The 12,189-nt window shown below is 33.8% G+C and overlaps 1 protein-coding gene across 1 annotated transcript; it reads right to left on the bottom strand.

Moving 5' to 3' along the window:
- Positions 1–8,626: 8,626 nt before the first annotated feature.
- On the bottom strand, positions 8,627–11,987 carry LOC140744122 (uncharacterized). Its single transcript, XM_073075600.1, has 3 exons — positions 11,980–11,987; positions 10,789–11,075; positions 8,627–9,948 (listed from the first exon to the last, which is right to left on the bottom strand). Exons 1-3 carry the CDS (start codon positions 11,985–11,987, stop codon positions 9,413–9,415), a joined length of 831 nt encoding a protein of 276 aa, XP_072931701.1. The 3' UTR covers positions 8,627–9,412.
- Between the last annotated feature and the right edge of the window lie 202 nt (positions 11,988–12,189).

Raw genomic sequence — 12,189 nt, 5'->3', positions numbered from 1 at the left:
CTACAAAAGCGTATAAACAAGATATCGGCTTTATAGCTTTTATCAATGCAAGTTACGCGGAATTATGTGGATAACTAAGTTCACGGTCTTAACCTAAGGATCTTTTAACCCCATTATTTAATTTTTAAGTAGGTAATACCTATATTTCAAATTATTATTTTTTGTATCTATCTGATAGTTAATCTATGTGTCTTTTATGGATAATTTCATTAATATGAAACTCTTGTAAGAGACAGATTAGAAGGTTTTTTTTTTGCCATTATAGGTTAATATTTAATAGGTACCTATTTAATTCGACGGGTCCTACGTAAACTGGTCCTACGGAAACATTATTCAACGTACATACTTAAAATTTTAAAATGGTATAATTGAATCCTTTTGAAAAAAAACTGCATTATACGTGAATAATGTTAAAGTTACACGCATAAGAACATTCAAATCGCTCTACTGTAAAGTTGTGAAAACGCACTTGCACCAGTTTACGTAGGACCCGTCGATAATATGATATAAAAACCTTTTCTACGTTTATTAAACCACCACTCTCATTACCCGATAGTCGAACGAATGTAAAAACAAAACAAAATATTACGATATCACCGTCTCACAAACAAAAGACTCCACTCAAATTACAATGTCATTATTAAAACAGAGCTACAATTTAATTTCATTTACACAGAACTAAAAAGTGAAGCGTATTCGATTACTGACGAGCAAGGGCGGTGTAATAAAAATCAAATCGTCACAATGAACGACTCGCAACTGACACGTAATTCCACAGTTTAGCATCGAACCCATTAAAGCTAGATACACGTCGCCGTAAAGGTTCAAATACATGTTATATGGTAAAATATTACCTTCTACCTTAATGAGTCTAATAGTTTTAAGTTATAAAAATCAGGACTCACAACGATTCGAACGACTCTCAGATATTTATAATGTTAAATCAATTTAAACGGATAAATAAATCTCAGAACTCGCCGTGGTGGGTATGCAAGAGCTTAAAATTATAAATATATTGTCCTACATTAAAAGTCTTAGCGTATTTGAACTTCCTGTAAAATAAAAAAATGTACATAATATCTATAGTTATACAGTCTTGTAGTTTTCGTTTTTTATTAATTGCAATTAAACGACACTGAAGTAATTAATCATTCGCATTCAGTGACCTACAATCGTCGATTAGAATTTTTTAAAAAAAAATTTAACTCAAATGATGGATTTTTTCACAAGTTACAGTGTTTTCAGGTTTCACACATGACGGACAGGAAAATTTTTTGACCTATTTTGGTGTTTTTTTCAAATTCTATTGCATTAAATCAATTTTTAAAAAGTATGGGATTAATCTCCATTAAATTATCTCGACAATAGTATGCAAAATATCTTGATTCCGTGAACTATCAAGGCTATAATAATAAAAATAGCCGCCAAAATGAAGCGAAAAAATTTTTTCGATCGTAAAGCACTCTCTGATGCTTCGCATCATGAGTCGTGCAAAAACAGGCATGCATGTCATTAATTTTAAACTTGTTACATGTAGCCAAATAGACCTATTGAACGTACCGAATTGAACAATTGAACATTTTAATTCTGCCAACACAATGTATGATTTTAGACTAAAATTATTAATCGCGGAAATGAGACATATCGTGAGTACCCGTTACATAATAATACAACACAATGTGTTTGTCCCTTCCAATAAGAGTTGAACTTCTGCTCGCCTTAAATTTTCTTTGACGTTCCAACAAACGGATATTTAGTTCCGAAGAATAGCAAGTCAACAGGTTGTACCGAGAACTGGGCGAAAGCTAGAAATATGTATTTGTAGTGACTATTGGAGCTCTTATCTCGAAGCTCGGTGACAAACGACGCGCTCTGTGTACTCTGCTCCAAATATATGTTGGTTACGAGATCACACATTCGACGAGACGTTGGTTATGGACGTCATACCTAATTATCAAGTTATTCAACGAGTATCAGAATGAAGTCGTAGTGACTAATGAGATAAAAAAGTGTGATAGTGATTATAGTTTTGTCTCTGAATCGGGGTTCGAGTTTTGTATTTGAAGAATCATATATTTTGTCTACAATTTGTGTATTAAAAAAATAATTATCAGTTGATATAACGATGAAGGACCCGTTTAGTTGTTACCCGTTAGGATAATACGTCAGAAAGCCTATAAGAGTTTATTTTTATTTGCAAAATTGTCTGAATTATACCAATTTACATTTAGTCAGAGTGGTGTAGGTAGGTACTATGGCCAAACCTTTATTTTGACACGAGACTCATGCCCAGCAGTGGGACAAAATATTTTTTTCGCTGCAAAAAGCAGGCCTAAGTAAAGTTGACCAAACATCGCTATTCATAAACGCTCCGTAGTTCTAATGTATGAATGAAGTATTGTATCGACGCTTTCACATGTTGATTGTTGTTATTCCCGCGTTTGATTCTTGTTGTTCCCCTTCTACTACCTTAAACTCCACACCACTTATTACACCATTACGCTCTGACGTAGTTTCTCCAAAATTAAAAAAATATCCCAAAGCATAAATTTTAATGAATTGTTAATATCTTGTGTCATCTTCCTATCTCGCATTTATCTTCGGGCTTACCCGAGCTTTAGATATCAATGTTAAGACTAATTTGTACAGTTGCTTCCTTATCTCTACTTAAAAATAATTGTTTATCTTTTTATTTATATATTTCTAAAGTAAACTTGTGTTATCGGGTTCTAAACTCTAAACTTGAGTGTTGTGGCAACAAATAGTTGTACAACAAACAGGCAATTGAACGTAGCAGATGTTTCATTGTGTTTAAAGTTAGCACTAAGCACTACTTGTGGATTGTTCCTGGCATACCTTCCTTCAAATAAGAAGATATATTGTGTTTAATTGATTTAATATAAATGAGTAATGTTTTGCTTAAATTTATACTGTTTTGTTTTAAGTCGTTTAACGAACTTCTCTAGCTTATAATAAATGCAATTAAGTATAAGAACTTGGCACTTAAATAGCTAGCAAGCTGATAGATACGTATTATGTATATTTTATTAAAATAATATGTAATTGACAACTCTATTCTTATAAATTGTAGAAAAACGTAAGTGTTTACTTCTAAACCGAAAAATACGTTTATAGAGCTTATAAAGAATAGACGCTTAGAAATCACTTAAAAGCTTAACTGAACTATACTATACCTATGTGCGGGTACTTAAAATCGGTATCAATTACAATTATGACGAAATTATGTACTTCAGAAGTTTTTCTATTGTACAATTGTACATATCGGATAGATTGGTATTGATTGTCGAAATGACGAGAGACGTCAATAAGGGCTTCATGCTACGATAGATAATCGAGATCCAAATACAGTCAATTTAACTGTACCAATAAATGCGTTAAGTATTGAAAGGTAAGATGTGCGGGTAATTATAAACGATGCATCATTTCTTTAGTGCCTACTTTGAATGGTCTGCACAATGGAACAATGGTGGAGTGATGATTGTGCTTGACTTTGACAATGGCGAGACAAATGGAAAATGTCATACAGGATCCTAGTTTTGGGATTCATAATATCGTTTGAATGATGATGTATGTTAAGGCAATGCATGGAGAAAGAGGTTACTACATAAACATTGTCATTATTTATGGACATTATTGCAATGTAAGTAATAGTAGGTATTACTATTAAAATTCCTTTCACAGTTACCACTGTGTAAGTCAAGTTTTAAAGTCAATCAAGCGATGAAAATGAATAATAACTCGAGCATCCCTGACTCTCAGAAGAGACTCGACTCCAGCCCAATAGTGGGATAATAATTAGTTAACGACGGTATTGTTCTACGCCTTCTACACGTAAGTATAGCATTTCATTACATTCCCCGTGTCGTTAATTCATATACTAAGACCCATACAGGGAATCGACGGTAATCGATGAGATTTTTGCCTGTCAGTGATCGAATCCAAAACGTTCAGCGTTGCACTGGCAAAAGAACACAATACGTCTAATAAGAATGATCGGCATACGAATTCTGTATTTTGCAAGTAAATAATAGAACGTGTACTTAATTGATGTTGATTGTGAAGGTGACGAGATAAATCAAGTCAGCCTCTTAGGGCTGAAGGGATACCGGATAGGTACTTGAGATTCGGAGGTAGAGTCACCAGGCTACACTTAGAATTGAGACATCGATATAATGCAAATAGAGCACAATGTGGTATTAAACACGTATATATTTATATGACGCTCCAATCATGAACACAGTTTCACATTTACTGAGAACTTATTTCCATGAGTGACAAATGATCATAAAGTATAAAACAAATACCTTACCTTTTTAGTTTTACCCGTTGCTTAAACTGCTTCGCTGCTCAGCGTGAACCCGCATAATTTCACTTTCATATCTAAAATAATTTGATACTCTATGAAGATTATGAAGAGTGTGGGTAATTATATTTTTTGAATTGGTTGAACAATAAACTAGTAACCTAGTCGATTTAACAGCTCTGTTCGAGATTTTTGAATGGAGATTTTACATAATGCTGATGTGATCTTATCCTAAAAATTGGTTATCGAATTAACACATCAACATACTTTACATTAATTTATAATGCCCATATTATGATAAATCCCTAAGAGTAATCAGCTGTTTGTTAGTTCCAAAAATCTTTGTTAGTTTCAAAGTAAATTCATTCAAACCGTTATTCCGTTCGGTCTGAATTGTTGGCACTGACTATTTACGTGCTCTGCAAAGCATAGATCTTGTAAAATATCACTAGCGGTGACCCATTTGGAGAGATCCCTAGAAATCGGGACGTCCCGAGTTATCCCTAACAATGGGAACAGCTCCCGGCACTGCGGTTGGGCATTTCCCCTCTATGAATCACACAATGGATCGTGATTTAATTATTGTGCCGTTCGGGGAAAGAGTCCTCTTCGACTTTTGTGACCGTAGAAAAAGATGCTATTGTTCAATGCTTTTTGTTTCGTTGATTACGTAGAACTGCACGTAGACCACGACTGTAATAGCGTTTTCATTAACGTACCTATCTCCCTCGATAAACCTGGTGTAAGAACTGGTGTAACCTTCTGTAAGAACAAACATGATTTTCTTAGCTATTGGGGTAATTTTAGTTAGGTAGAAAAAGTATACCTTACCAAAGAAAACCTATGATGCTAAATAAGATTGATAATAGCCAGTGTATCTAATATTTATAAATTAAATCTTTGCACATAATAGCAAATTTATTTTAAGTCATACTAATATAGGTACATATGTATTTTAAATATTTTAAGTTTATACTAAACATTTAAGATAAAGAGGCAAGAAATATTCAGGGATATAAAGACGTAGGAGATAGGATCTACAAGTAACGAAACGCATAATTTCAACAAATTATAGTTCGTATTCGCATGTAATTGAGATCCCAAACAGGCAGGCTATAAGCTTCTTTACAGCTTCAATAAAACTATTGACAAATAGTTTATTGTTTATAGTCTAGGAATAATAATTTAATGATTTCAAATTATAATATTTAGGAACCGTTTTGTATGTCTTATTATATAATAGATTGATGAATAACATGGACATCGTAAGATTAGCTTTATTAAATGCTATGCCAAAATTTTACTTTTTGAACTGCGTGGGTACACTAAGCATGGATACTTCTAATTTAGCAGATAGTGCCCGGATAAGTAATTTTTAGTCGCTTATCCATAGACTTAAGACTTTTTCGCTACTTTATCTGTGGCTATATATAGCCTTTAATATGTTTTTTAGTGATTAAAGGCACTTTAGGGCAATATTATACCCTATGCCACGTCAGCACGCTTGGCGTTTGCCGCAAAACTCCAAACCTCTATCAACGTTTGATTTGATCAAAAGTTATGCTACAAGCGCTTGCAAACCTAAGCTTGCCAAACTCTATCCACACGTTTGAATTTGTGACGGTTTGTCAATTGTGTGGACGCGGCATACCTTATATACGAGTATCTTGAATGTCTTAACATTTATTTATCTGTATATCACCACTTATTTACTTTATTACTTTTATATGATATATGAATACTGTGTTTTCAAATTAGTAAAATCAAGTACTTTATCCACAATCTGACCTTATCAGCCATACAAGGTAAACCTCATTAGATTTAAGTTAGGTAAGGTTGTGTATCAAATATCGAAATCTGAGATAGAAACGGTCATATTGTGGTTCATGATGAGGGTATATTGATTCTGAGAAAGGAAAAATGTGGAAAATGATGAAGGAATTTCATTTTGTTTTTTACCTACTGATAGTGAAAAATATTTGTAGAAAACTATAATCCCATTAGATGGATTCCTCACCGTATATCCTACTTTCGAACTAAATACACTTGAAACATTAGGCACTTCACTAGTAATCGTTGTTACAAAATTTATTATTTTGCTAATTTGCCTTTATCCTTGGATAGCTATCACTGTATTAGTTAATTATTTTTTCTTATAGAAGCCTAGTATTAAGTTTTCTTAGAAAAGTTTCTGAAAATTCTGCTTCGATTTAATCTGAAATAAAATCGTTGAGATCGCATAATTTTGGATTTAAGACATTAATTCTAAAACTTGCGCAGAGCTTTCGGGAAGTTCTATAACACATATTATTGAGCATTTGCCGCAGTAGGAATCCGTCGGCGTTCTGCAGTTCTTTAAATTTTAATCTAGCCACTTTGTAATTCACATATTTTTCTGTACTATGAATACAAATTATATTTACCTTTAATTACATTTTGTATACTGGAGTAGGTACAAACAATACAATGCAACTGTAGTTTGAAGCCCACCTTTATTTTCTTTACTTAAGGTTTTTCTCAATATGCGATTACATTATAGTCGGAATAAAAACTTTATTGAATACTGACCTTGTAAGGTTTTGTTATACGGTTTAAAGTTTTTGTCGATTTTGATTGACGTAGATCGGTTCTTCTGGTTTATTTGTTATGAATTATTCGAAAAAAGTTGAGAATGATTGAGTTAAAAGATCGGTTACCAGTTATATAAGTTTATAGTAAGTTCAGTTATATAAGTTATATTTAATGTAAATCGTTAAGTAGGTATTTAAGAAGATCTACCATAGTAGATTTCGATTCGAGAAGAGCGTAAATATACAATATTGTTGCTCTACAAACTCTACATTTATTTTTAAGTTAAAAATGACTGAATCTAATGTACATTTTTATATGAATACTTAATTGCAATATAACTTAGTAAGTGCCCACTGACAACCATAAAATAAGTTAAGTTTAAAAATATTCTACACTACACATTGTGTTGTGGTTGAAAGCCGAACAAGGTTTGGGCGGGGCGCTCGCTAGTACTCACCATCGGGCATTACGATAAAGCGATTAAAAAATCGGCAATTTACGGTAATTAAGCTTTTAGTGCTTCACTATGCGAGTGAACCTGTCGCGGGCGAGGGATCGATTCAACGGTGCGACGTTGCCGCTCCGCGCGTGTTTTGTTTGGGCCGATGCAGCGGCGGTAAGGCAACGCGCTCGGCGCCAAACCTCGTAAAAAACTTTCGAACGTAAGGAACTGTACGTGTGAACTAGTGTGAAGTTATGATTAGGTTTGGGTTGTGTTGTTACCTGGTTTGTAGCGAATCAAGCTGCATATTGACGATCTGATTGTCATAACTTGAAATATTTGTATCGCTCTAAGATGGAGAAATACCTAATAAGTAGGTACTTTAAAACATTGCTTCGCTTACGCTAAATGCCACTAACGCTAAGCCTGGGGTAATCGTGTCATATTTAATTATAACGTGACAAATTAAGATTAACTCCATTGTATAACTATTTGATATTTTCAATCTAAAACGACCGCGAAAATAAGTATTGTCCCCGCCAAACTACTAGTCCGCTCTGAAGTTGTTGCGAGCAGGTGTAGTTATACAATTTGCTATGGCGACGCGATTCATTTCTATATTCAGAACGGACTACACGGCGTTTTGCGCGGACTATATTATCCAACTTAAATCACTAGACCGTTCATTTAAGATACTTAATAAGGTACTTATCCTTTTCGAAATTCATTAGTCGAACATTATTACTTATAATATAAAAATGAGTAAAAAGTAGATAGTTTAGAATTTCCGAGCGCAGAACCGTTTCATACCGTTGAATAATTCCTCTGCCTTCATGTTTTTCTTTCACCAAAGGAAACTTCAACTTTCCATTTATAGAGCTCGTGATTTTTATTATGTATACTTTAGATTCTTAAAGACTAGTAAGTGCATAGATATGCATAGAAATATTTGCCACGTTATGACTTGCAATGTTTTTACATTTTAAACTTTTTATTTATTGCCTCTATTTAGTATATTTATTACGTATTATGTTAATAAAACTTCAAGATCAAAATTATAAATATTTACTTATATTTTTTTACATTATTCCTTGACAAAATATCTTGTCACATTAGTGAAAAACCTATAATAATGTTGTGATAGATATGTGCAATATATTGTAAATTACATTACCTAAGTGGTATAAAAATGGTGTGGTAATAAGTTGTAAGTAAATAAATAACAACACAGTAATGCTAAATAAATTTACAGGAATAGAATCGCCCCGTCAATATAGTGAGTATGTATGTAGTATTTGTTACAAATTTACTTAAAAAAAACATGTAATACATGTAATAGTTAAAGCTAGCGTTATATTCATGTGTATTGTGTATATTCGGAAAATAATAAAAAAGGAATAAATTATTTAGAATTTTCTTTAGAATAAATCATGCTTAGTTTTAACTAAACATGATTAAATTTTTTTTGCACAGAAAGGATCGCCGAACTGTTTAGAAAGAAAAGTTAATAAGATGACGGTCCAAAAACCTAATTTGCTTACATAATTCTAACTAATTTATAATTAAAAGTTATTTCAAAATTAAACCAAACGACATTGTTATTTAATAATAATAGTTAAAGTCGATATTGTATTAAAATTATCAAAAGATTTTAACTTACTTTTTGGTCACAAAAATATCTCCCATTTCATTATTATGAATACTATTCTCAAGCAAGCATAACATCGTTGTCCAATGTTTTTCATTCTACTTTATTAATCTTTGTATCTATTTTATAATATTTGCATTGCATATTTGTTATTGGTTACTAGAAAATAAACGCTGAAACGAAACTGCACCATTCATTCCATTTTGTGACACTTGAACTTTGCCTCGGTTTTGAGCGCAAATCCGAATTGCACTCAACACAAGTACCTAGAAGATTAACGATGATAACACAGAAAATTTCGAAACCTTTTGCACAAATGTTTTTTTAAACCACCACACATTTAACGTTTATTGTCCACGAAATAGCAGAATCACAAACTTATAGTGTATAGCAACACAACTCACAGTAAATTAGAATCACAATCTTGCTATAACTGTCCATTCATAGCTGGTTGAGATATTTCCTTCAATAACATTTCCTGTATCTTGTTTCGGATGACTAGTTTCCTGGTGGGTTTTAGACTTTTGAAGTACGGTGTCAGTGACTTGAGGAACATCACATCGTAGTCCTCCTCCATGTACACCTCGTTTATGCGTCTTCGTTTATCTAACGGGGTCTGTTCTAGTAAGTTTTCGCCGACATCGTACGGTTCACTTGTAGAGTTATTTTCTATGCGCTTTCGTTTCTCTGGCATCAGTTCGGGCTCTTGTTCGGGATCGTACGTATAGTCACTATCCGTCGGCTCCAACTTCACGACATACGGTTCAGATAGTGGAACCTCAGGGAGTTCACTGCTATCTTCTTCGCTAGCCGTTGTATTGTTCTCCGAACGATAAAGGAATGACAGTGTTTTGAAATATTTCCACTTTCCGTGATATTCATCAACATTGGTCAAGTCTAATCTTTTAATCTCACGCATAAACAGGTCGCGCAGGTTTTTCCATTTTACTCGTATCAATTCTTCTGTAAATGATAAAGGTACATTTTAGAAATTTCATTTTAATAGCGCACGAATGTAGGGACTTATTGCGGTTGTAGATAACGGTAGTGGTTGAATAGTGACGTCATCAGTGTCTACAGTACGTAATTTCTAGTTAGCAATATAACGTTATTTTTTTCTGAGACATAAAAAATGGCAAGCAACGCATCTTTCATAAACATCCAGTAATACCTGTAGGTACTATTAAGAAGTCGTTATGGATGTTGATAGACTACTGAATATCCAACTTCTTGTAAGCATTTGTGCTTATATACTTCTGTTACCTAAAAATATTTAGAGGCAGACTTATCTTTAACTATGACTTCCTCTTTAACTAGGCAGACCTGTGTCTCTGCGTTAAAAAACCCATGGTTTCTGTGGTTTCCCTTTGCATGCTTTTTTATTACAGGCATACATTAGTTGCGTATGCATAGTTGTGTTGGTAAATACACCTACCTATATATTTTTTTGTAAATAAAGGTAATAATTTTGCAGACCTTATGAATAGGCGATTATACTAGCAGCGATTTCGCTTCAATTATTTTTTTGAATTAATCTATTGAGATTATACTAAATTGTCCTTATAGGTATTGGAGATATGATCATAACATACCATGAAACGGATGCAAGTGCAATATTTTCAATTTTTAAAGGACAGCCTAAATAGGCTACAATTTCAATATTAAGATTTTATGCCAGATTCAATATTTGTTATTTCATGTTGTCAATGTAACCCTCTTAGCGCCATCTATGTTATAATGCGGAAAACCGTTGAGACGCGTCAAAGCCGCGCGCGCACGCGTTTCACCAGCTTGGATACGTACCTGGCAGCTTTATCTCGTTGGCGATACCAGTCCACGCGACGGCTACGGCGTTCCTATCATTGTAAAACTCGTGGTCCAGTTTCCATATGCAGGCGTGATTCCTGACATTCTCTATTAGGGCGAACGTTTGTTCAGTCGTGAGAATTAGTTTACGCGCGGTCATGTCTCTTCGACTACCACGCGTGTAGAGTTTGCCGCGGCGACTGGAGGCGAGCGGGCGATCGATGGCGTCGCGCCTCGCGCCCACCCGCGAGCCGTCGCGCGACGTTGCCGCCCCGTGCGTCTGTCTGTGTTGCGTGTACAACTAGTTCGCAAATCAGTCGCGCGTCAGACAAACGCGGGTTAGGCCCACGTCACATGATCGCACAGGAAATGCTTTAATGGGTTCAAACCCACAACACGATGTTACGACGTGCGGCGATGCGACGTTGTATGGTGTAAATCTAAGAAATTATTTATAAAAAACATTAAAATTGGTGATGCAACCCTGCATTGTTCTATCTCATAGTGTTCTCTTGAGAAAAATCACCATTAATTTCTTCATTTCTTCATGCATACATGCATTAATATCTGTTCATCATCCTACCTCAGGTTGAGAAACTTTAAAGACAGCAGTCTCCTTAATGATTTTTGTAACCGGTCACTGGATTGTTCTAGAGGAGTAACAGTCCTCAATACATAGACAAGAATCTGAAAATGTTTATTTAAATTATTTACTTAAGCTATTTGCATTGAATTTTTCGGAGTTATATTTTAAAGACTCAACCGTGCAAGGTGCTATTGCTCAACTTAATGAAATCAATTCTATAGCGTTTCTCCTATTTGGTATTTGTTGAACATCCAATCTTTTAAATAAAACCCATAGATCTACCTATGTTTAAAAATGTATATTTATTTTTTTACGTAAGGTAACTGGAAAATTCTAATTAAATTGGCGTCTATTGCATTTCTTAATTAAGGGTGCTTTATTTCTTAAGATAAATATTTTGAGTCGTATTTTTTTCTTTACAATAATTTTATTAAGTTAAAGCTTAATTAATTAAGGTCGATCTTATGTAACGGGTACCTATATGTAAATGCGTAAAATGGCATAAGTAAGGTATAATAGTTTGAGAAAAATAAATAGCTTCGTAGCGGTTTCCCTGTGAAATGATACTAAGATGCTGCCATCTGTTGCTATAAATTATATACTTCTTCATCTTAAACACGTGAGCACTCATGATAATTCAGTAGTTTAATACCAGAGGGCAGTAGTTACGAAGTTTTACTCCTATTACATAGATGTCACTATTGCCTATACAAAGTTTTCTTTAAATAAATTAATATTATGGACCGGTAATTTTTCATTATTGAGAAATAAGACAATATGTATTGATATCTAGTTGTAGACAGAAATCATTT

The sequence above is a fragment of the Epargyreus clarus genome, unplaced genomic scaffold (assembly GCF_041222505.1).
Source record: "Epargyreus clarus isolate Ecla_fem2 unplaced genomic scaffold, WU_Ecla_fem_2.2 ptg000008l, whole genome shotgun sequence".
NCBI lineage: Eukaryota > Metazoa > Arthropoda > Insecta > Lepidoptera > Hesperiidae > Epargyreus > Epargyreus clarus.
This window is presented reverse-complemented; position numbering and strand designations above follow the sequence as displayed.